Source organism: Prionailurus bengalensis, chromosome D3, assembly GCF_016509475.1.
Source record: "Prionailurus bengalensis isolate Pbe53 chromosome D3, Fcat_Pben_1.1_paternal_pri, whole genome shotgun sequence".
Lineage (NCBI taxonomy): Eukaryota > Metazoa > Chordata > Mammalia > Carnivora > Felidae > Prionailurus > Prionailurus bengalensis.
The window spans coordinates 7,226,361-7,252,663 of record NC_057356.1 but is presented as its reverse complement, the minus strand read 5'-3'; the positions used below and the strand labels follow the sequence as shown (position 1 = coordinate 7,252,663).

Here is a 26,303-nt window from a genome sequence, read left to right as displayed (position 1 = left end):
AAGGGAGAAAGAAATGCATGATCCTGGACTGGATACTGAACCAGAGATGGGGAAAAACTATAAAGGTCATTTACTGGGACAACTGCCTGAACAGGAAAATGGCCTGTACATTGAATACTAGTGTTAAAACTTCCTGAATTTGGTAACTGCACTTTGGTTAAGGTAAAAACAAGTCCTTAGAGAATTTGAGTATTCTGTGTTCTATTTTTATAATTTTTTTGCAAAGTTTGAAATAATTTCCAAATAAAGTTAAAACACAATTCTATTCTATACCTGTAGCTCCCTGAGCCGTTAGCTTAGTTGTCTACTTACTTGCATTTAGTGCTCACACCAGTACTAGTCCTTTTGCCACAATTTCTCTTTAGATAAGTCCTGTATTTTGATTCGTGGCCAGATTTTATCAGCAAGCAGCTACTTTTCAGAAGGATTCATAGATGCCATAGCTTCTGAGTTCTTTCATGATATTTTTTCAGATGTTTTTTGAAAACATCTACCTGTCCTTTCATCTGTGAATAATTGCCAGGATAGGACACTCCTGATCCTATTTTCTATCCCTCAGAACTCTGGGAACACTGTGGCACAGTTTTCTCGCATTCAATGTGGCTGCACTGAATTGTGGGTTGGGTTTTTGGTTTTTTTTTACCTTTTCATTTTATTGTTAGTATATTTTTTAAAAATACCTCCGTTTTCAGGAAAGGAGACCATTTCACTTTTTTAAATGTTTATTTATTTTTGAGAAAGAGACAGCACAAGCAGGGGAGGGAGAGAAACACACAGAATCCAAAGCAGGCTCCGGCCTCTGAGCTGTCAGCACAGAGCCAGATGAGGGGCTCAAGCCCACAAACCGTGAGATCATGACCTAAGCTGAAGTCGAATGCTTAAGCAACTGAGCCACCTGGGTGCCACCGCCCTCTTTTTTTTTTTTTTTTAACCTTTTTATAAGGAATATGCCTTTCCTGCCTGGGCATCTCAAGAATTATCTCTATATTCTCCAACTTCATTAATAACCAGTGTTATTTTTTTATGTCAATTGCTTTGGACCAATATCCTCCTCCACCACTACCACCCACCTCACCCAAGATTCTCTAATTGAGTTTCCCTACATCCTACTATGTCCTTTTTTTTTTTTTTTTTTAAGTTTATAAAGAGAAAGGGAGATAGAAACCCAAGCAGCCTGTGCATTGTCAGCACAGAGCCCGACACAGGGCTCAAACCCACAAACTGTGAGCTGAAACCAAGAGTCGGTCATTTAACCAACTGCACCACCCAGGCGCCCCCCTACTGTCCTTCCAATATGTAGACTCAGTTCTTCACGCGGGGGAAATTTCCCTATTTTACCTCCTAACACTTTCTTTCTGAATTCTGTTGAATTCCCTCTTTCAGAGTTTTCAGAGTTGTTAATTATATTCATTCAGATGATCTCTGTCCTCCAAAGCTATCACCTTTCCTCTTATTCTTTAGTATCTCTGTTTCCCTCTTTGTTATAACCACCTCAAGCCTTCCCTCCAGATGTTTAGAAATGTTCATTAGGCTCTTCTCTGTTTCTGACTTCAGTCCCGACACGGTGCTGTTTTGGTCCTCACTTGTTTCCTTGACTTGTCACGTTCTCTGTTCCACTTGTGTCATCTCATCTTTGAACACCCGCTTTATTTAAGTCACTGGCGTTTTTATAGAACACAAAGCAATATTCCACTCTGGGTAATGCTTTCTCGCGGCCTGAATTCCTCATCTCTTTGGATTCCTGTGTTCCTTTCTTTTCTTTTTTCTTCTTTCAGTACGATAGGCATTCCAGTGTTCATCTTACTGTGGGCAGCTCTACTGAGACCGTCTGTTTGCTCATATGTGATGCAAATTAATTTTCCCTGACACCCTTCCTATTTTATCTGAGACCTTTAATCTTCATCTCCAAGCTACCACGGAAAAATTTGGGCACTGCAGTCTATACATGTCTATAGCTGGAGGGCAAGGAGGGAGGGAGCACAGCGAAGGGGATATACAGCATCTGGGCTGGAGGTCTCTTTCATGGACTTTTCTTTTAGTGCCCCCTCTGAACAAAGGTAATCCTATTCCCACAGCAGTGTGTCCTCAGGCTTCAGTCTCAGGCAGACACAAAATTGTCTTTTTAACATGTAGTCTCATCTCTGTTGCCTTCCCTTCCCAAAGATGGGAAGGCAGCCTCATTTATGGCTGGAGGTGATTATGTGACACTATTACAGGGATAGGAGTTTTCCTCTCCAAGCTGAAAGACAAAATCATGTAAAGAGAAGGCCTTTCTGCCCTTCCCCACTTTGGATTTCCCCTACTTCCTCCAGCAAAGTTTCACCAATGCCCTGTGACCATCTATGTGCAGTAAGGGTAGCAGAAAGAAGAGCAGAAAGGAAGAACAGGGTTCCCTGAGGACATTCCTGAGTAGAGGACTCACCTGGACTCCCCTCCTGTGGACTTATTATCATTTGAGAGGAACCCCCTCCTCCATATCTTTTTACTTAAGCCACTCTGTTGACTAGACTCACTATGGAAAATGACGCCCAGCAATTCTTCCTGCCTCTGGTAAAATTCTGAGATGGTCAAAGAGAACTTCTAGCCTCAAAGATTGTTCTGTGACTGTTCGGACTATTCGCCTCTTCCATCTAATTTTCCCTAAACTGGACTGGGCACAAAGATGGAGAGAAGCAGAATAAAAATGCTCAGGATTTTGCTACACATTTTCTTTTCTCTTACCACTGGGAACAGTGTCAACAGAGTCAAACCACCATCTTGTTTCTTTTCTTGGTTGCCAAATTTTAATGTTTACTGAAAGCATGAAGCCGATTGGCTTTGCTGGAGAGATTTTCCTGGAGACATTTTTTAATAGAAGAGTGTGTTCACTTCATTAGGTATCGAAGGAGAAAGATTCTGTGATCAGCTTCCTTCAGCCCTACTTGCCCAGAAGTATCCGGAGCCCAGATTAAAATTACGATGGCTAATAACCACTGTTTTCCAAAATAAAACAGGACAAGCTAAAAATGGTGTTGCCTTGGGGCACCTGGCTGGCTCAGTCGGTAGAACATGTGACTCTTAGTCTTGGGTTGTGAGTTAGAGCCCCACATTGGGCAGGAGAGTTAAAAAAAAGAAAGAAAGAAAGAAAGAAATTAGAAAGAAAGAAAAGAAAGAAAGAAAGAAAGAAAGGAAGAAAGAAAGAAAGAAAGAAAGAAAGAAAGAAAGAAAGAAAGAAAGAAAGAAAAGAAAAAGAATTCATTCCTTTTCTATACATTCATGTCTGCAAGTTCAGGCCTATTTAACATTTGCAGGCTATTAGTCATAAATCAATCTCAACGGTAACCTCAAATTTTGGAGACTGCATTTGTTGTAACCTTTGTCAGAAGTGTTGATAAAATACAGTTATTGAGGCATCTAATCCCTGTCCTGTATCAACAAACTGTAATCTCATTTTGCAAATAACTGGGAAGGGAGTGGGGAGAGAAATCAGCACTGTTCCCATAGTGACAGCTCAGTGTATCTGCAGTCCTTACAAGGGGGAATACGTGTGAGGTTTGGAAATGATAAATCAGACATTTCAAAAGTTACTACTTAAGGTGACTATTTCTATAGAAGAGCTCACATCACTGTAATTATTTTTAGTATTCTCTATGAAAGGAAATAATGCTCTGTATAGTTTCCATTAATCTTGAATCTCCCAGACCCTGCCTGATTTTGCGCTGTGTGCTTCCTCTATCCACACAGGGCAAATGCCCCACTCATCACATTTCCGGCAACCACGACTCTCTATAACAAAGCTATGAAACTCGAAGTAAATGAAATAATGTAAAAAAAAAAAAAAAAAAAAAAAAGGCAGTCAAGGTTTCTGCATCCTGAGGCCCCACTAAAAGCGACGTATGCATTTAATCACTCATTTGTTCATTCGAACCTATACAGCATGCCCTGTGATTCCCACCATCTCACAGCCTGTGTGGAGACACAACATGGCATTCTCAGCATGACAGAGTCCTGGACAGCAGCCGCCCCCGAGGCTAGAGGACGGGCCTAACAATGAGGAGACGTTTACCACATGGGGACAGAAAAAATGTAAATGCGGACCTGCATATGGCAACTGACCAGGGGTGGCAGGACAAACATGAGCCAAGAGGGTGGAAGATGTCAAAGGAGGAAAGTCAAGAATGTAGGTGGAGACGCCAAGTGTTCAGAAAGGATGGAAAGGAAGCCACGCACTTGTGCTGTCACTAGGTAAATGATGACTCACGTGAGAGTCACTTCAGTGGTGCACTGGCGGTGGCGAAAAGCAGACAGCAGGGGATTGCGAAGAAAATGGGGGGTGAAATTGAAGGCAGAAAATATTACTCTTTTTAAAAGTCTGGAAGTAAAGAAAAGAAGACAGGACTGTAAGTATGACTAGTGTGGCAAGATTTAGAAGAGCTTTTAAGGAAGTGAGAAGGATTTCCCCACCCACTAAAGATACCAAGTGGCAATAAGACACAGTGGCCATAGGCAGGGAGGCAGACAGACATCAGCAGGGACAGGCGACCACTTGGGATGGAGAAAGGAGACCCGAAACACCTGAAGCAGAGGCAGAAACAACATGAGGGGTACGCATTCAATAAAATTCCATTCAGCCAAGAGGCAAGCAAGCGCTCACGCCTGCTACAACACGGATGGGCCCCGACGGCACGACACTGAGTGAGAGAAGTCATGTGTTTTATCATTCCTCTTGTATGAAACATCCAGAACAAGCTAATCCATAGAGACAGAAAATAGATGAGTGGTCGCCAGGGGCTGGGAAGCAGGAAGAAATGGGAAGCGAGCGCTTAAACAAGTATGGGGTTTCCTTTCAGGGTGATGAAAATGTTCTGGAACTGGACAGAGGTAATGACCACACTGCACTGTGAATGTCCCAAATACCATTGAATTGTACACTGTAAGATGGTTCCAACAGTAGATTTTATGTTACGTGTATTTTCACTCACACACACACACACACACACACACACACCCCTGAAGCAGCATGAAACTAGTCAGCCCTCAGGCGTCAAAGCGAAGGTGGAAGCAGTCAACGGCAGTTATATAATTACAACAATCTTCATAATCGTCAGTTATCAAGAAGTAGGTTATGTTAACTACTAGAGCGAACACTAGGAAATTGCAAAATGAAAGCAATTGCATATGTTTCAATCTAATATACTCTCTTTTCAAAGACAAGGCACTCTGTGACAGTCTCTAAAGATTTCTGTCACTGTTGATGCCAGATAAATCACGCCTCTTACAATCCCAGCTGACCCTGGTTTTTGCTCCCCTCCCCCCACAAAAGTAGTCTCCCACTTGGGAAAGGCGGCTTACACAATTTTCCTTTGGAAAGGAGAATGTCTGGTAGGGAGAGCAGACAAAAAAGAATGCACACGTGTGGGTCTGTTTCTGGATTTGCCAGCTCTGTTCCAGAGGACTATCAACAAATAGATGAGTCCTTCCAATTACTGAAATACTTCTTCACGGGGGCACACGATACCCACTCGTCAATCAAGTCCAATGAGAATTTCTACCTAAGAGTGGAAACTGACATCACTGCCCAACTTTGACCAACCAGTGCTGCTCATGACTAACCCTCTTAATTTCACAAATTTTCTACATCTTTTTAATTGATAAAAAGAATATTCTACAATACCACTGCCACGGGAGGCAGGGATTCTTTTATTTTGATAAATCACCTCACATCCAATTGACAAACAGGAAATCAAATAGTCCCCATAGTAAAGGGGGCTTCTCAAGGAAGTAAAAATCCTTAGCAAATAATCCCAGTGAGATGCCTAAGATGGAGAACAGATTCTGGGGTGTCTTGGGCTTTTAAGCAAAATAAATACTTGAGGCAGGAAACAAAAATACCAACACATCGAGAGGGCATTTCTATAGCATTGTTTGACCCCATCCACCCACACCAATCCTAGCTCACAAGTTTTTCTTTCTTTTTTTTTAATCTTAATTATCAAGTAGAAATAAGCTTTATGCTCAGTATAGAAGTACGGAAATAGGCCTCCAAATTAGTCTGACAGCAGTACAGGTCTCAGCTCCACTGCCTAGGTGTGTCCTTAGCAAGCTGGTCCACTTTTGAGTGTCAGCTGGTCTACAAAATAATAGCCTTCCTGTCTCAGAGGCATGTTGTGATGATTCTGTGAAACATGCGAGACCATCAGCTTGGTACATGTTTGGTGAATTATGATGCTACTTAATAAAGGACTCAGGAAGAACCCAGGTCCTAGGTCAGTGTTTACCCATCCCCTGTCAACTTCACCTCCACTGTCTTAATCCTAGAATGAAACACTCAATGTTTCTGTAGTATGACAATGAAAATTCTTTCTAAGAATTCCTTTTTTTTCCTAAAACCAAGGTTTCTGCCAAACAAGGTGGCTCTGGAGTATATTTCTAAACATAGTTGATCAATAGTTTGGCTTGACTACAGTAAGTAATAATGTGAAATGTGTGATTTTACAGAAGTAAGCAGTACTCCAGATTCGTGGAGATTATAAAGTAAGAACAGAGCTGATGAATTAATCAGTCTTCTGTAGACTAAGGTTGTTTCTAAATCATTTTAAATGGGTGGTTCTCTCCAGTCTTTTGAAATAAACACACATAGACACTACATATATACTTTTATTTATTTCAAGGGAAGAATTACCCATAATCTTCCTTGATAATCATTATCATGGTCAACGAGCTCTACCATTGAAGCCTATTATTTAGTTCATACCCACTTATCTCTCTCTTCTGAGTAAAGCACAGAACTATGAAGGGCCTAACAATCTGTCCTTTAAAGGGAAGTCACTTTTCTTAGTTGTTTCTTGCACGTGCTGCTCTGTAACACCCTTCAAAGTCACTGACTTTCAAATTTCTAGTGGCAAAACCTTTTCAAAAGGAAGGCAATTCAAATGCCAACATGCAGAAGAGAAGAACACGGGTGAGGGAGCCCGGCAGAGCCCTGGCCAAGGTAGCAAGATGCCTCTTCTCACTGTTTTCCTACAGAGACACACAAGCAAGAAACGCAGTCAACAGTCCAGTCAAGGGCACAACATGAGACGCGAGGAGGATCTCTCTGTGCTCCTCCCATGTATGGAATCCACTCTCTCTACCGGAGATGTTCCATGACGTCAAACGAGATGCACCTCTCAGAGACCCTGCTCTTGCAAGAACTTACAGACACAGTGATGACAGAGCAGCTGCCCAATGTTTTAGACGCTCTAGTTTGTGCCAGGAAAAAGAGGACCTCATCTGGTCAAAGGGCTTCTATTTTTCATGAACTCCAGTTTCTCACATACTGACTAAAGGAGAGGGCACTGACCCTATTTTAGTCAATCCACTTTGATCCTTCTCCTGACCCAAATCAGAAGATGGCAAACATTTCTTGACTATAAGCTGAATGAGGATGAGCAAATTACTATCTTCACATCCTTGCTTCCTCTTTGACAAGCAGAAATAATGGCAGTGCCATCGCCTAGAGTTATTGTAAAGACTGAGATGACAGTTATCATTCATTTGTGCTTGTCGCATAGTAAGAGCCAATAAACATGAACTAGTATCACCAAAAGCATCATCATCATCATCCTGGAGTTTGGAGAGATGTGGCATTCCTTTTGCGAAGTAAGAAAACTGTGGAAAGCTGTAACAAAGACTTTAAAGTCTGAAATCAACTCTCCAAAAAGTGCTTTGGCCACAAACTGGCACGTCAATGGGTACTCAATACAATTACCCCAGATTACTCCATCCCAAGTGAGAAGGAATCTTTGCCAAGTATTCCTGGGGGAAAAAATTCTCTTGAAGTGTAAACCATGAATTGATGACCACATGGTAAAATTCTCTTAAAAATATCATTTGAAGCTTCTGCTGAGGCCAGATAGGACTACCATTTAGCACTTTGATTCAACTACTAAAGAATAAAAAGCAGGATATGTCATTCTTTAAAATCAGTTTTGTTTCAGTGCTTAATAAACTTATCAGAAATCTCTCTGATTTAAGTACGGAAGCAAATGGGTTATGGTTGGCTTACGGCTCATTCCGGGTGTAACACAAATCACATTCAACGCACACAAGTGCACACACATACACAGTTCCATTAGGAAATGCTTTAAAAAAATTTTTTTTAAAGAAAAGCAGAGTTCTATTTAAAAACAGCTGCCAACCCCCACACCAAATCCATATTCTGAGAATTTGCTTCCTTCAAACAAATTCTGATGAAAGAAAAAAAGAACCTTAAGAGGAAAGTAATTTTGAAATCCAGGCAATAGTAGGGAGAAGATATTGTTCCTTTCCATTGAAATGCATTGCCATGAGGTTGTCTAATAAAGGTCTTATTTTCTAGTTGCTCAAGTTCCCAGTGTTGCTACTTTTTTTTTTTTCCCATAAGCATCTGTCAACTCCTCCCCTAAGTCCTACAGCAGCACACTTGAAAAGCAAGGAGACCTACCACACAGACAAGTTGAAATCCCATTTGGAAGGACCCGACCACATCGAGCACCTCTCTGAGGGGCCTCCAAGCACCCTGCCAACAGCAGCAGACAGGAGCACGGAGAGTAAGGTACGCACCCCCGCACCCCCCTCCAGGCCCACTGACCTTCTGATGACCCGTGACTTCGTCCCTGCTTCTCCCCAGCTCCTCAGCAAGTTTCACGTTCTCTTCTTGCAATGCTGAAAGCTGCTGGGACTTCTGAGCTGCTGCCTGCTTGAGGGTTTCTCTGCAAGGACAGTGAGTGCAGGGTTACCATAGAAACAAGACAGGCAAGGAAACTGTGGGAGACGACCGGCTTCACAGCACTGAGGAAAATATATCTGGGTCACGTGCCTGATAGGATCTATAATAACAGGAGGCAGTGGTATCTACGTGCAGGAGAGGCTAAATGGCTTTAACCTCTCAGGAGGCGGACTGCCACCCACAATTATTACATTATTTTTTAAAACCTAATAAACACGATATCCACCCTCTCTCCACCCACACTTACCCACTTCTGAACACTCCCCATCCAAAAATCCATGCTACCATAAAATAAATGACAAATGAAATGGTCAGTCCTCTGGTCTTTCGGGCTATTTCCATTAGAAGATTATGCTCAAACCCAGTATGTTGATAAAGTGATTTACTTTGCTGCCAAGGCACTCTGTACTGACTGCACAAATCGGTAATGTGTTTTTTTCTGGCAGAAATAAAAATCTAATGGTCCCATTTGCCGGTGTGCCAGTATCTGTCAGAGTCAAGTACTGTCGTGAATCTGAGTATATTTTTAGGACAACTCGAGGTGAAATGCCTAAAGGAAATGCGGTTTTCCAATTACATAACAGGTGGTTCACTTTGATTATATTCTTTCCACAATGCTAATTTGTAATTAAAAGAATCAAATAAAAATATAGCCTGTTAACCTCTATCATGAATATCAGCATATGAAATGTGAACAAGGTAAGTATATTAAACATCTTCCCAATATTAAAATTATCCAAAATACACAAATCAAATTATTATCCTTTATACGTGGGTATTAAAAATCTTTTATTTGATCACTGGATTTTAGTTTTCTGTCATAGAGGGTTTTGATGCCACTGTGAATTTTAAGTCTGTGCTGGCTAAACTCCATTTAGGGAGCTGTCATACGTGGCTGAATCCTGAACCAAGTCATCTGGGTATGAATCCATCTGCTGATAGAGGAACACATCTATTTTTAACTTCAATTGTCTAATGTGTGGCAATGCTGGCATCTCCAGTTTTTTGAGTTTTAGTTCTCCATCCACCTATAATACGCATATTGGGGTAAGATTTAGGGGAATAAACCTACACAAAAATTTTCCTAGCACATTAAATTAAATGAGGTGTTTCACTGAGATGTCTATTTAGCAAGTGAGGAAAAAATGGAGAAGGAATTTTAGCCTCAGGTCATACAAAAGCTAAGAGGGTTGATTCTAATTATGGATCAACACACACACACACACACACACACACACACACACACACACACTACAGCTCAAGTTCATCTTCTGGCAAAAGTCCATCAATTCCTGACAAATCTGAAGTTTTTACTTAGGATGAAATCATCTGAGGTCAAATCTTTTATTCCTAGGAGGTCACTGCCTTCCTCAGGGGCTGTTTGGTCTCAGCATCTTGATGGCCTGTCAATGAGAAGTATGTAATCCTACTCTGTGTCTTAAAGATGTGCATCTTGTAATGGCTTTTGGAATCCTTGGTTGCTATTAAGAGCCCACAGTAAAGAAAATTAAAATAAGGAATCAAAGAAATTTCAAAATGTCTTAAAGCAGCGATCTGTAAAAGCAACATTCAATGTGTTAAGATCTATAAAAATGTTTTCACAAATATTTATTTTCTCATTTAATCCTCAAAAGCCAAGGAAGCTAATGTTATTATTTATATTTTAAAGACGAGAAAACTGAAGCTCAGGGAAGTGAGAGATTTTTCTCCAAATCATAAAGCCAGGAAGTTGTAGAAGAGAACCGGAGTTAAAACTGGCAGACAGACCTCCGCTCTAATTCCAACATAGAAATACCTTCCCGTTTTTCTTTAAAGCATAGTGGGTACAGAAAGGAGGCTCTAATAGCCCAACTTCCGGAAGTACTCCAGGGAATAAGTCCAAAAATACCTCCAAGTATTTCTAACAATTTTTTTAAGCTGCTTTTCTTTCTTTCTTTTTTTTTTTTTTTAATTTTTTTTTATTTTTGGGACAGAGAGAGACAGAGCATGAACGGGGGAGGGGCAGAGAGACAGGGAGACACAGAATCGGAAACAGGCTCCAGGCTCTGAGCCATCAGCCCAGAGCCTGACGTGGGGCTCGAACTCCCGGACCGCGAGATCGTGACCTGGCTGAAGTCGGACGCTTAACCGACTGCGCCACCCAGGCGCCCCAAGCTGCTTTTTTTCTACATGACAGAAGACTATCCCAGTATTAATCTGAGAGGCAAGATACATATTGTTAACACTGACTACATTGCAAACAACAGACTTGTAAGTAGAATATCAATCAATTAACTGCCATGCTAAGTATATTCTATATTCTAGATTTATTACTGTGCCAGGGGAGTAAAGACAAAAATTAAGCCACTTATATCATTTTCCCTAACATCCAAAATTACACTCTGAGAAACCATTTTATTCTCTCTGTCCACCTGAAAATAGGAGCTGGCTAACCAAGAGTTTTCCTAAAACCAGTCTAGTAAATGGCACACAGGAAAAGGAGTATTTAGCTACAAGCGCTGGGTTTCCAGAGCCAGGGGCAATATTCCACAGGAGGTAGTTCTAATGAGAACTGCAGTGCCTACATTGGTGCCCATTTTCCTCCAGGAATCAAAGTCCTATCTAAGGTGCGGGGAAATACCAGGAAAGTTCTAAAGAACACAAAGCATCCCAGATACATGCTGGGAAATAATCAGCTGCTCATTCTCTAGCTTTGAGCGCTGAGGAACAGTAAAATAACTGCTTTTTTTTTTTTTTTTTTTTTTTGAGAAGCACCATTCCCATTACATAGTACATTTATTTTAGTGGTCCTTGAAATGTGGCCACGTCTACAGCAGGGAACAATGAGTCACCGGGGGCAGGGGCTCTTTCAACCTACTCCTCCTACTCCCTCTACCAGCTTCTGATGCCTGTCACTGCTGTGTCCTACTGGTCCTTCCTCCTGCTAAGAACCCCAGCCACCGTGTGCCAGGTTACTGACAAAAGATGCAATCCCCTCAGTCCTGGTAGGCCAGATAAAAAGGCGGAGAATCAAAAGCAGCCCAGGCTGTCTGCTGGGTGGTCCTGGTTCCTCCTCACCCCACCCCAACTACACCCTCAGGGATCAGGGATCTGGGAAAAATGGTTCTAGGGAAGAGGACAGGCCATGGTTAGAAGAGCAGCAGCAGAAGCCTCAGTCTTTTGCTCATGATCCTTCGTGTCCAGAGTTAGGAGGCTAAGATTTTATTATTCCATGGAATCATTTGAAGAAGGGCAAAAAATGATCTCTTAACAGACATAAAACCACCCCATACTAACTGGAGGTGGGTGACATGACACAGACTCAGTGAGGATGGTGAACACTTCAATACTAGACCAATGCAATGACCATCACGAGAGACTCCAAGTAGGCTGCAGGAAAGAGAAGTTTTATCTAAATCCCAAGAGCTGTTTTGGCTCGGTCCACACCGGCCCTGCCCCTCCATTACCTAGTACAGCCCAGAGAGCTCAGAGGTGGGATTATGGCAGTGGGAGGTTGGTTAGGGAATCTTCTCCTGCTGCTCAGATCCTCCCTCACCAGCTGCCCGTGTGACACAAATGAACTGAAGTCAACAGTGCTCCCAAAGCGCCAGGGCAGCATAATGACGTGTGTCACAGGGGAATGTCCCAAACCAGATCTGCAGCCACCCTCTTGGAACACGATGACTTTGTTTCCCATCACAGGGACCTTTATCTGTGTGATTTGGCTTGCGAAGGCCAAGAAGCTCAAGCCCATCCTGATGGCCACAATCACAACTGTCGACTGATCAATCTGTGCAGGTGAACAGAATTGTGGGGAACTGCTGAATCACTGTCTAGAGAAGTATCATTAAAACTAAGACTGAATATGGAAGTTCTGAATCACTATATTGTACACCTGAAAGTAATCTTACACTGTATGTTTACTAACTGGAATATAAACAAAAACTTTACAAAAAACACACAAAAAACTAAGACTGAGGAAGGGATTAATCATGCACTGCCTAAGTTGCTCAGATGAGATTCTTTCTGGAGGATTTTACCAACTCTCAGAAGAACCCGACCATGTACCAGTTTAGTCCCAAGCTTGATCAACAAATCGTACTGAGGATGGAGACTTGGAACTGATGCTTTTGTTTCTGTTTGAAGCTAATCTCCTTGTTCGATCAGAAGGGGGGGATAAATAATACAAACCCTTAAAGGGCAGGGACCATATAAATCCATCTTCTTATCCTTCCTAGCACAGAAGACACACTCCAATATTCACTGGATTAACTGCCTCTACATTTCCAGGTTCACACAGTTGATATAGAGTGTAGCTCTCAGAACCGAAGAGCAACATGGAATCTACACCGAAACGATCATTGAAAAAGCCAGATCAACACCAACAATTAACAGACCGGAAAACAGACCTGAAAGGCAAGGATTTGGAGGTGTTGTTGACAAAGGAAACATGGCCAGCCTGTCTGGCCAGGTGGCAGGCAGGTGGCAGTCTAGGTGGCCGACTGATGGATAAACCTGGATTAGAAAGATTCTTCCAGGGGCGCCTGGGTGGCTCAGTCAGTTAAGTGTCGGACTTTGACTCAGGTCAATCTCACTGTTTGTGAGTTGGGAGCCCGCATCGGGCTCTGTGCTGACAGCTCAGAACCTGGAACCTGCTTCTGCCCCTCCCCTGCTCATATTCATTCTCATTCTCTCTCTCTCTCTCAAAAATGAATACAATATGAAAAAGAAAAGATTCTTCCAGAATCCTTTCACCTGACTTCCATGCCAGAGGTTCAATTACTCTTAAAATCAAGATTAACAATCTCGAAAGTGACATGCTTTTTATCTCCCTATAGAAAGGATCTTGAGAGATTTATTTATAAAGGGTCCTAACTTCTCAGGCAGCAAGCACACTTTTCGTTTTGCTTCTTTAACTCAGCTACTATCTTGACTTCGCTTCCTCACAGCTAAGCGGTTATAGGGGCTCCCAGGTATGCTAAAGCATTCGGGGGACAGAGAGGGTGGTGATTACTTTTTACTTCAAACAAGTGTTTGTCAAGTTATTTTTTAAATCATTAGTATCGTTTTCACTTTTGTGACATTTAAGTCCCACAGTTTCTCTCAAAGGACATGAACTTACATTTCTTTCCTGAATTCTTCCATTTTTTGATTCTCTACCGTCAGAAGCTCTTTCGATTTGTTCAGCTCTTCCACATTTTTCAGGTTGTTTTCTTTAAGTGTATCCAACTTAAAGACCAAGAAAAAAAAACTCGATGAAATTATTTCATTTTCCAGTGGCAGGACTGGATAGACATATTCATGCAAACGTGCACTGAATAGATAGGTGAAATTAGTCAGGTACAAAAAAGGTTGGGGGGGGGAGGATTACCAGGTGAGGAGACGGCAAATGACCACGTCTATTATAAACGGCAAACCTCCCTCTTAGATTTAGTCAGACATTTTCCGTACACCTGGCCAAAGTGTCAAAACTAAACTGCTACATGAATTACAACAAAGGTTTGCTTCCACTTTGTATATAATTCTCAGTATTCATCATTGAACTTGCTATTCAAGTATGACCCCTCTTAACAAACACGAGAAATAAATTGCAAAGGCATGACATCAGCAAGAATTATTCTTTGCAATAAAAATTGAAACCCCTGTCCTTCCCCATAGATTAGTAGTTTCGGATGTATTTGTCAACATTAGAACTAAATGTACTGAGTCCCCATTACAAAAAACATTTGAATTAAAGTATTTTGTGGGTGGGAAAAGATCTGGTTATCCATCTGAACTCTAATCTGAAGAGGAAAAAGCCCGGCAAGGAGGCTGAAAAGCACTCATACATTCAGCCCCACCACCTGCCCATGGGGGATGCAGCCAGCTTAGGGCCTGGCCCTGATAGGAGAGCCAGACACATCACTAGAATGACGGAAACGTGACCAACTACGGGCTCTGGCAGGTGACTGGGGCTCTAGGTGCAGAGCCCCTAGCACAGGGGCTCCCAAGCACAGGGAGCTCGCTCGGGCTGTCCATGACCCAAGGCGTGCTCCTGGCCCCAGAGTGGCTTCCTGGGACTTGTGTGGTCATCTTGTACAGAGATACCTCTGCCACGTCACATGCCACAGTCAGGAGGCCTAGACAAGTGTCTCGATGGTTTTAACGCCACGATGTTCCTTTTAATGCCTCTACAATTAATAGAGGAACCTGGAATTCCAGATTCACAGAAAAAGAAAAACCAAGTATCACAAAGGGTCCAAAAAAACGATTTAGCCAGTCTCACATTCTGGTTATAACAGGGACACCAAGGGCTATATCATGAAAGTGCACAATTCTCCCTGATTCTACCCTCAAAAATGAGATACATTCCCTAAAATCTTCTTATTCATTTTAACTTCTGTGATTACCACCTGACTTTTTAATGCTTTTTCTTCTTCTATTAGGACCATCAGTTCTGTAAATGTACCCCTGGGTGTGTAGTTTTATTTACCCTGTAAGTATCTTAAAACGTGCATGCCTTGACAGATTTCCATCTTTGAACCTGCATAGTGAGAAGGCCTATGCTTTATAGAGCAGCTATTCAATGTGGCCAGCCCTTCCCCTGCTTAATTCCTTCACGTCTCACCTGACTATCCCTTTTAAAAACATCTGAAGCCAGGCAGAACTTCACCTAACTATTTTGGAGAATCAATCTGTTTAGGACCGAGAGGTAACTGCTTCCCAAAGAAAGAAGGGGCTGATATGAACTGGGAATGGGGAGGAAGGGAATCAAAAATAGGTCCAAGAATGAGAAATGCTACTTTCAACAGAATAAAAGTGATCTTGAAACCACAAATCTGAGATGCAGAAGTGGCTGCCTGGAGATGACACAAAAGGGAATCAGGACGGAATGACACCGAGAAAAGGCCTACGCCAAACTTGGGGCCGAGGAATGGAATTTGGTGGCTCAAGTTGGGAGAGAGTGAAAATAAAAAAAAAATGTATGTGATTTAAGATAAAAGACACAAAACTAGAGAATATTATGAGTACCTCTCTCTTCAGTTCCGTCATTGAAGTTATCATAAAAAAGCCACACTATTCAGGTTTTCCCCTCATTATTTCAAAGGCTGATCCTACTAAATAAGTAATGAAGGATTACACTTTATTTAATATTATCATGGCTCTGGTGTACATTCGACTCCGCTAACAGATCAAACCTGTGTGAGGCCACACTTCAAAAAATAAACAATCCTGAGTTAGCGATCAAATATTCCATGAAGTCGGTAAGCTGTCCTTTGTACAAAAAGCCATTTAAATCTGATTACTTCATTCTGTAGTTTTTCGTTTGTTTGCTTGGTATCCTCCAAGGAGGCCAGAGTTTCACTCTTCTCTTTGGTCATCTGTTCCATTATCTGCATGGCATCTTCTGCTGTTTGAGCAGCCTAAATACAAGAAAATACTGTGAGAAATGAGGTCACCCCCCACCCCGTCAGGGATGCTCAGGCAGCCCTCGCTGTCTCGTGTGGTTAAGGCCCAGTCACCAATCCAATGCCGAAACAAACAGACCAAGACACGAAAGGTCTTTACTCCAAAGGGGAACAAAGCCACAGACCCTTTTCATGCCATTCTTCAAACAAGCCAATTGCGATATGCAACTGGCAGATTTTCAGACCATTCCAACCTACATCTTCCAAGCTCCCAAGTTACGCTGACAGTCACACTCATCATTCTGACCAATGTCGGAGAGAAACATTCAGGGAGAGTAAAGACCAACATCCTCACGTAGCTGAATTTTCTCTTAATCATATTTACTGCTGTGTGTTTGAAACACTATTCTTGCTATTTCAGATGTGGGGCTTTTGAAATCACTTGTGATTCAGGTGGGGAATTTCTCAAGGAAAAATAAAAATTATTTGGGCAGTTATTAACATAAGGCTCAAGTGTTTAATGAGAAGGATTAAATGGAAAGGTCTCTGAGAGAAGCTGTGGGTAATGAATAAACATGGCTGTGAATAAAAAAGATAATAGGCATACGGAGACAAATCCTTAGCTAAGATATGAAAACAATCATTAAAAATGTTTTTGTTCGTTTATTTTTTGTTTTTCATAAAAAATAAATTAAAAGATGTTTAAGGCACTTGCTTACAATTTCACGTGGTCTAATAAAGCTTCCAGGAATTCTGCAGTGTATCTTCCCGACCGCCAGCCATGGAGATTTCACTGGCGGGTTCCAAGTCCAGAAGGACAGACACAACAAAACAGTTAAAAGCCAAACAGAAGATACTATGTTTCAATATGTGCCCATTTTTCTACTGTTCTTAATCCTTTCAGAACCACAGTTGACTTTTTCTGGTAAATTTCTCCTTAAATTAAAAAAGATATCCTTTTTATTCACAGTTCACACCTCTTTCTAACGGAAACAACTGCAATTAGAGATTTAGTAATGAGTGGCCCCTTCAGGTGGTAACAAACAGCTTGAGACATAGGAGCAGTGGATTCAGTGGGGTGCCTATCCTCTCCAGGAGGCCGCTAGAAGTTAGTGCACAGTGTTAGTAGTCCAGGTGCTGGTCCCTGACCCTCCCACTTTACCGTAAAGGACTGAAGAGTCTCGAGCTCTCTAACTTTAAGGGTGAGCTTGCTCTTGTCTTTCCTTAAAATACGGTTTTCATTTTGAGATTCTAGGAGGTTGGCTGAGATATGGCTGTTGGTTTTGGCCAACTGGCTAATCTCTTTCTGAAGGATGAAGTAGCTTTCCGCCAGCTTTTCCTTCTCCTTTAGGAGCTCCTCCTTGGTCAGTATCATGTCTCTCTTCTCGGCCAGGAGGTTCTTGTTGTCCTGCACCACCTTGGCGCGATCAGCCAGGGTCGTCTCGTGCTTCAGCTGGAGGTCATCCAGGATCTTGGTGAGGTAGCTGTGCAGTTCCTGCAGCTCTAACTTGGATTTGGACAAGGTGGCGAAATCTTTCTTCAGAGTCTCTATGTTGGCAGCGAGTCGAGCCGTTTCTGCGCTCAAGAGTTCCTTTTCCTTAATTATCTCCACCACTCTCTGCTCTGACTTGGTCTTCTCTTGGACGAGCACAAAATTTTCAGACTGAAGCTGCTTAGTGCGTGCTCTTAACTCTTCCAGCTCCTGCTCCAGGAGGACCAACCTGCCGTGAAGTTTATTGTTTTCATACAGGGATGACTCAGTTTCCTGGGCTCTGGCTTCTTTTTCCAGGAGGAAGGACTGCTGAATTGTTTGGATCTCCTTGTTTAATCTCTGACACTCTTCTTGCAGATTCAACCCATCCCGCAGCAAGATGCTCTTTTCAGAACAGCAAGTCTGAAGTTCAGCATTCAGACTCTCCTTTGCTTGCAGGGTGCTCGTGTGCTCTTTCTCTAAACTCTGTCTGGCTTCCTGAGCCTCTTTCAGCATCAGAGAGAGATCACACTTGGTGGCTGCTAGCAATTGGTTTTCCCTTTTCCTCTCCTGAAGCTCCTTCTTCAGAGTGTCGAGATTACCAAGGAGTTTCATCTTCTCGTGCACTACGATTCTTCTGTTTTCAGACTCTTGATCGTATTTCTTTTTGAGGTCTCCTATGGTTTTCATGGAGTTCTCTCTTTCTGCAAGCAAATCTCCATTTTGCATTTCCAGGACAGACTTTTCCTTCAAGAGACTGACATGCTGCTTTTTGAGCTTAGCAATTTTCTGACATACCACCTCCTTCTCAGAAGTTAGGTAAGTGATCTTCTCGTTCAGGCTCATCTCCATATGGGTGGCCTCTTCCGAGCACTTCTTCAGTTTTTCGGCAATGAGCCTGTTCTCACTTAGAAGTTCTTCTTTTTCAGCCAAGAGTTTTCTCTCAGAGGCGGCCAAGGCTCCTTTTTCTTGCAGAAGCTGGATGCACTCGGAGTCTGTGATCTTCCGACTGGTCTTGATTTCTTCCAGGAGCTTTGTGAGGCTGCTATTTGTAGCCTGCAGTTGCCTCACGTCCAGCTCAGCCTTCCTCAGAGCCCTCTTGGCATCGTCTAGCTGTGTGTGGAGCCCACTGGTTTCCGTGCTGAGCAGCTGCTTGATCTGGAGGGCGGCCTCCAGGCTGGCACTCAGCTTCTCCCGATCTTGAAGAAGCACGTCCTTCTCAAACTGCAGCTCTTTGTTGTTCTGGAGAAGATTTTCTCTTTCCATCTTTAAGGCTATGCACGCGCTATCAAGATCTGACTGCTTCTCCGAAGCTGACTTTTTCTCAGCCATGAGATCTTCAATCTCCTGCACCAAGGTTTTCTGATCTTTGACTAGCTCTTCGTAAGAGCTCTGCAGCTTTTGAATAACTTCATCTTTATCTTTAGCCAAGGCAAGGTTTTCAGTAGTGAGCTTCTTGATATGATCCTCTAGGTGACCTTTTTCTTCTTGATCCTTCTTAGACTCAGCAATCAAAGTATCTTTGCTGAGCTGGAGCTCTTCTGTGAGTGCCCGCAGGCTTGCTCTGGAAGCCTGCAAAGCGTCATTTTCCATACTGATCTTCAAAAGCTCTTCCTGCGCAATATTGATTTCTTGTAGTAATTTCTCTCTCTCAACAGCTAAAGATTCTTTATGGAGCTGCTCCTGTTGATAAAGCTTTTCAGCATCTTGTTTTTCTTCTAAGACTTTCTCCTTTTCTAAATTAAGAGTTTCATTTACCGACCACAGTTTCTGTTGATCTTCCTGAAGTAAAGTTATTTTGGCCTCCACCTCTACCAATTTTGATAAAAGTGAACCTTTTTCTAACTTTAAAGTATTTCCCTCCTGTGCAAGAAGCTGCTTCTCTGATTTCAGACCCCTCAGCTCTTCTGACATTAGTTCAATTTCTTTTTTGGCTGATGTTAACAAATAAGTTAGCGACTACAGAAATAAAAGGTGGAAAGAATGGAAACAAAATGAAATCAAGCAGACAAATGCGAGCCCAAATAGCTTAATGCAACCTAAATCGCCCAAGCTTAAAATGTTTTACAATAAATGTCCTAGAAACTACCTGGATAACAAGAGGATGGGGGGAAGTGGGGAACTAGATGAAAAGAGCCCATTAAAGGATAACACAAGGCAGGTTTAGCTTTGCAAAGTGCTGATCTACGTACTGGTTTATTTTATCTCTGAAACACTTTTGAAATCATCCCTGAGTGGTACCTACGAGATAAAAATGGTTAGTTTGACTTTGACATCAGGGCATGAAATTCTTTCCTGCCCTTCTAACTTCCCAATTATTTCTCTTGTAGGAAGAATTCAGAGAAGAATTTTTAAAAATACAATCTAGAGAATTACAAAAAGTGAATATATTTTAACCAAAAGCGGGGGAGGGGAAGGGCGGGGGAAAGTAAATTGTTGCTTTTCAAACTAACTATAAGACATCAGCTTACCAAAGGACAGTCACTGGCCTGGCTGATTTAATCCCAATATTACAACTTATTAAAAGTACAGACCAATTTGCTAGGTTTGGGTGACTGAAATAAATGATTAAAAAATTTTTTTTTCATGTTTTATGTATTTTTAAAAGAGAGAGACAGAACATGAGCAGGGCAGGGGCAGAGAGAGAGGGAGACACAGAATCCAAAGCAGGCTCCAGGCTCTGATCTGTCAGCAAAGAGCCCAACGTGGGGCTTGAACTCACAAACCGCAAGATCACGACCTGAGCCAAAGTCAGACACTTAACCGACTTAGCCACCCATGCGGCCCAATAAAATGAGTTAAAAAAAATATACTGGTTTAGGGGTGCCTGGGTGGCCCAGTCAGCTAGGCATCCGACTTCGGCTCAGGTCATGATCTCGCAGCTCGTGGGTTCGGGCCCTGTGTCGGGCTCTGTGCTGACAGCTCAGAGCCTGGAGCCTGCTTCGGATTCTGTGTCTCTGTCTCTGTCCCTCCCCTGCTCATGCTCTGTCTCTCTCAAAAATAAACAAATGTAAAAAAAATTTTTTTTAATATACTGGTTTATAAAATGACTTGACCACATTATCTATACCAGCACTGTCCAGAACTTTCTGCAATGGTCTAAATGTTATCTGCACAAATATAGTAGCATACTGGTCATGTGCATAGTTGGTGATCACGTGACGTGTGGGGAGTGCAAATAAGGAGCTAAACTTGTAATTTATTAAAACTGAACGACTATGGGGCGCCTGGGTGGCGCAGTCGGTTAAGCGTCCGACTTCAGCCAGGTCACGATCTCGCAGTCCGGGAGTTCGAGCCCCGCGTCAGGCTCTGGGCTGATGGCTCGGAGCCTGGAGCCTGTTTCCGATTCTGTGTCTCCCTCTCTCTCTGCCCCTCCCCCATTCAAGCTCTGTCTCTCTCTGTCTCAAAAATAAATAAACGTTGAAAAAAAAAATTAAAAAAAATAATAATAAAATTGAACAACTAAAATTCAAATTAATGTGGCTGGTAGCTAGTGTATTGGACAGCATGACTACAAACCACTGAGTCTTAAACTAGGAAACACAGAAGTTCTGTGGGCTCCATGAACCTCCTGAAATCTTATATAAAGTGTGTTGAGCATATAAATTTTCTAGGAAGGGAATACTTTAAGGGCTCATCAGATTCATAAAATAGTCTGTGAGCCACTGTTGCTGACCAATACTGAAATCCACAGAAACTGGATATCAAGACAACTTTGGAGAGGGAGCAATCTTAACCAAATGACCCTTGTAAAAAATAAAAAACAAAACACCAGTAAGCAAAATTAATGAGACTTAACAGAAACTTCTAGAATGTCATGGTTTCGTCAAACTGCAACATTTTTTTAAGGGAAACACTAAAAAAGTGGAGTCTGGGGGTGCCTGGGGGGCTCAGGCAGTTAAGCATCCAATTCTGGATTTTGGCTCAGGTCATGATCTCACGGTTCCTGAGTTCAAGCCCAGCATCAGGCTCTGCACTCACAGTGCAGAGTTTGCTTGGGGTTCTCTCTCTGCCTCTCCCCCACTGTCACCCACAGGAGCTCTCTAAATAAATAAATGAACAAACATGAAAAAAAAAAAAAAAAACCTGGAGTCTGTCCAGATAAAGGGATCCATAAAGATAAAAAATCTGGAAATTATATCCGGTGTTAAATGACCCGTAAAACTGGAGCTGTTTAACAGGGAGAACACAAATCCTTGACGGCCAGCATGAAGGAGAGAGAAAATGGAGGCATCTTACATATAACATCAATTATGTCATGGTCCAATTTAATTAACAAGTTTTAGGTGGGAATTGTTTGAAGTCCTATGTATGCTCTCTTACGTTTCCTTTTCGCTAAACTCCTGTATAAACACTAAAAGTAATTGAAGACAAGTATTTACTTTTCTTTGAGCAAGTGAAACAGTAGAAGGATGGCTGAACTTCATTAAGCTACCAGAGTCCAAAAATATACCGGGTTGCAGATATGATCCTGACACCATAAAATGAAATTCAACGTATCACATTCTACTCTATTTAATAACAGAACGTTTCCTCCCAGCCCCTGCATCCAGCTTCCTTATCAGTTAGGCTCAGAGTGCCTTCCAGGGACATATAAAAGCCCTTTCTAGACTCCTCACTTCTAATCTGCCGTTTAGGAGCTCTGTTTCTCCAATGCTCACTTGTTTCACGCGGCCTCTGCTTCTCGCTTTGCTGCAAGATGTCCCTCCTAACCCCAGTGCAAGGCAGCAGCAAGATGGCCAAGATTAGAGGCCACGACACAAAGTCTATTGCAAGCAGGCAAACACAGCTCAGGCAACAGGAGACTCTCTGTGACAGCTAGGGAGCAAGCAGCATGGGGTGGGGGGCTGATGGCTACACAGGACACTCAGGGGAAAGCCCTGTACTGTGGCCGCCACCCCGAGAAGGACCAGCAGCTGGCAGAAAACACGTGAAGCCAGGAAAACGTAATTCGCCATCCCGCCAAGCCCTCAGAGGTCAGCATTTGTAAAGGCCAGCGCACCCCGTCCCATCCGCTGACGCTCTCTAAGCCCCACTGCAGCCTCGACGCAACACAGCGACTGAACTGTCTCCCAGAACATACTTTGGCCTTGTCAGCTTGCTTTTTCAGTTCCACCATCTCCTGCAACAAGCCCCTGTTCTCCTCCTGTGCGGCCTTCAGCCTCTCCTCTGTGTCCAGCAGCATCTTCTGTAGGCTCTTCAGGGTTTCTTCGTGCTTCGCCTTCGTCTCTGAACTGGCTGCTTCGTACCTAGCTTTCAGATCCTGGCACTGGTTGTGGCTCGTTTCCACCTTCTTCTCCTGCAGAGAGCCCGAATGAGGGAGAGAGTCATCTAGCCGCATCTGCATTGCCCCTCACCTTCCTGCCAACACAGTCCCATTATTGCCTCCTTACCAGGTCCGACAATTTCCTCAGCAGTTCTTGCTTTTCTTCCTCATGCTTTTTAGCTGCTTCCTGCTGGCACTGTTCCGCTTTGAGAGTTACTTCCCCAATATTCTTCTGCAGAAAGCTTGCATTTTCATTAGCCTTTGTGAGCTTTAGCTCTAATTCTTCTACGGTTCTAGAACAAGTTTCAATACAAGGGGTCAGAGCTTTCAAAAGAATGCTTTGAATTCCAAAGATATGCTTAGAAAGATAGTATTAATAATTGTATTAATGATTATAAGTTGTGAATAACCTAATGACGTCTGAAACAACAAAAAATTAACCTGACTTGCCCTGAAGAATAATTTTAACAATTGTGACAGTTATAAATACATTATTTGGAGCGACAACTACTGTAATTGTGAAGGTTTATCATTTTATGTCAATAGATCAGTAAGGAAAAATGAGTGAAAAGTACACATATATGAGGAAGTGAGTTATTTTAGTTAAGTTTCAAAATTTTAGCAGACTAGATTATCAAAAACTCATTCTAGTGCCGCTTGAGTACAGAAGATACAAAATGACACTTCAGAACTTGAAGAACTAGCTTCGAGATCCTAATGTGGTCCAACAAAGATGTACACAAAGACGTGAGACACAAACCTGGAGAACAGGCTATCAGACGACTCCGAGAACGGAGGAGGGAAACTCGGGCGGTCCCTCTGGGTTTTACACCTGTCCGACACCTGCAGAGATGGAGCTCCTCGAGGGCACCGTGCCACAACCGCCTGTGCAACTGCACCCACCTCACAGCGGGTCTGACCCGAGGCGGCCAACCAAGGCCCAGTCGCCACCTGCCCCACCACCCCACGCCGGCCTGTGGATGCAAACCTAACTGCCAACTAGTCACGCTTTCGGACTCATTGGCCCTAAAACGTCCTCTGAAGGCTTTTTGCCTTATGAGACATTTGCTTTTTGTCTGGAAGCTATTAAAAGAAAAAAAAAATCAAAGCAACAAGAACCTCAGAATAAAGACAACAGCAGAGGTGAAGATAAAAGAAGCTAGCGCTGAGGACGAACAGCCCAGCGACGAGAGCCGCGAGCTCTCTGGGGCCAGAACACAAGCGAGTGACTTCACCTTCTTGAGCCTCAATTCCTTTCTCTTCAAAATGGGAGTAAGACACTCACCTCACAGGATTGTTACAAGAATTAGAAAATACACCCAGCACAGTGCAGGGCACATACCTACTAAGCCTGTAATAAGGGCTACCCTTCGTTGACACTGAAACAGGTTAAAAAATTGTTAAGCGGGGCGCCTGGGTGGCTCAGTCGGTTAAGCGTCCGACTTCAGCTCAGGTCACGATCTCACGGCCCGTGAGTTCGAGCCCCACATCGGGCTCTGGGCTGATGGCTCAGAGCCTGGAGCCTGCTTCGGATTCTGTGTCTCCCTCTCTCTCTGACCCTCCCCCGTTCATGCTCTGTCTCTCTCTGTCTCAAAAATAAATAAACGTTTAAAAAAAAAAAATTGTTAAGCGCCTGTAAAAGATGTCACTGCCCTTGGTAAAATTCTTTGCAAGTCATTAAAAAGTCCACAATACTGTATTACTTAGAAGGTCCAGTAGTTGACTGAAGGGTACACCGGGGTAATGACAGGAAGGAAGAGAGACAAGAAACTTTAAAACAGAACCACCCTGAATTCTGGCTCCGCTCCCTCCGAGACCTTACTTCAGAGGCCAACCTAAATTGGGCGCCCCTATAACCATTCGTACATACCTTTCTTTCAGACGTAGCTCATCGTTCATTTTTGTCAGCTGAGAAGAATTATCTCCAGACATTTTCATAATTTCTGCAATGTCGTTTTCCAACTTTTCCTTTGCCTTTATCAACTGCTCTTCTCTGTCATCTCTCTCTCTGAATTTTGCCTCCATATCTGAATATACATAGGAAAAACAAATTACAGGCAACAAAAATTTATTGACTACATCCTGTATTCCGAGGCTTGTTCTGGGAATATTTGCATACAGCAATCCCTGCCCTCATGAAAATTATATTCTAGCCAAGAAAACGGACAATAAACAAGATCAAGAAAGAAACTAAATAGTATAAAAATAGGATTAATTGCCAAGAGGGAAAAAAATGTTAAGTAGAGAAAGGAACCACGAAGGAGCCGGGAAGGTTAAAATCTCAGGCAGGGCCTCTCTGAATGGTAACATTTAAGTAAAGAGAAGGAGCTGAGGGACACCAAGTGCAAAGGCCCTGAGGCACAAAAATGCTTGCCACGCAGAGGACAATATGGCTGAAGTAGAATCAACAAGGGGAAGGGTACTACGGGCCTTTTGATGTAATCGGAGAGACTACAGATTACGGGATGTAATCAGAGAGATTACAGATTATGGGATGTAATCAGAGAGGTAACAGGGCCTGGCATTGGTAAGGACTGCAGTTTTTACTCTGCATGTGAGGGGAGCTACCGAGTGATCTCAAGCAGAAAAGTGACACAACCTGACTTGATGGTGGAAGGACCGCTCTGGTTGGGGTGCTACAAATGGACCAAAGTGGGCAGGGCAGAAGCAGGCTGAGCAGGCAGCGAGCTGTTAGAGCAGCTAAAGTGAAAAATGATGGGTGGCTTGAGTCAAGGACAGTGGTAGGAACGGTGACACGTGGTGGATTCTGACTTATTTGAAAACAGGGCAGAGAGCATGTGCGGAATTTATAGACCTCAAACAAGTATTCAAGTATTTGATCTCATTATATCACACTATTGAGTGAAGAAGTTACCCCTGAGTAAATGTTATTGTAATGTACTATGGTTACCACAAATCCTAGGAAACCTACTATATCCAGTGCTTAGTAACCAGAGCTACCTTACCTGTTAAATTTTCTCTCAACTTCTCCAATTCGGTAGACAGCGCGTTAAACTGTTCCTCTTTTTGACGTAACTGATTTACTGTTTCTATGGAGGATAAAGTTAAAAGTTTAATATATTTCATACTTAAGAAGCCATCTAGAGGCTGGCTGTCTTAAACCAAATCAAATAATATGCTTGGGATTTGAGAGGACAGAAATGCTAGAAAGTCCCACCACACATCAAACCACTGCATAATGGACCTACAGGAGTAAGCATGCGTCTCTTTCTGCCTCCCCACATCTGTGAATTAAACAGACACCAGGCGGGGCACCTGGGTGGCTCAGTCGGTTAAGTGTCTGACTTCAACTCAGGTCACGATCTCGTGGTTCTTGAGTTCAAGCCCCGTGTCTGGCTCTGTGCTGACAGCTCAGAGCCTGGAGCCTGCTTCGGATTCTGTGTCTCCCTCTCTGTCCCTACCCAACTCGTGCTCTCTCTCAAAAAATTAATTAAATAAATAAATAAATAA

The 26,303-nt window shown here is 42.7% G+C and overlaps 1 protein-coding gene across 23 annotated transcripts in view; it reads right to left on the bottom strand.

The window, feature by feature from the left end:
• Positions 1-26,303, bottom strand: part of CLIP1 (CAP-Gly domain containing linker protein 1) — a 126,641-nt gene that overhangs the window by 18,749 nt on the left and 81,589 nt on the right. For 16 of the 23 annotated variants that reach the window (XR_006293852.1, XM_043557490.1, XM_043557482.1 and 13 more), the window contains 8 exons: positions 25,799-25,882; positions 24,703-24,859; positions 22,960-23,125; positions 22,650-22,865; positions 17,258-19,525; positions 15,994-16,110; positions 13,830-13,936; positions 8,591-8,711 (listed from right to left, as the gene is read on the bottom strand). Coding sequence is in view for 22 of the 23 variants with exons in the window: in XM_043557490.1 (XP_043413425.1) it covers positions 8,591-8,711; positions 13,830-13,936; positions 15,994-16,110; positions 17,258-19,525; positions 22,650-22,865; positions 22,960-23,125; positions 24,703-24,859; positions 25,799-25,882 (3,236 nt within the window). In the remaining variant the exon portion in view is untranslated. The remainder of the gene's footprint in view (positions 1-8,590; positions 8,712-13,829; positions 13,937-15,993; positions 16,111-17,257; positions 19,526-22,649; positions 22,866-22,959; positions 23,126-24,702; positions 24,860-25,798; positions 25,883-26,303) is intronic. The other 7 variants (XM_043557503.1, XM_043557496.1, XM_043557497.1 and 4 more) reach the window with 1 other exon arrangement.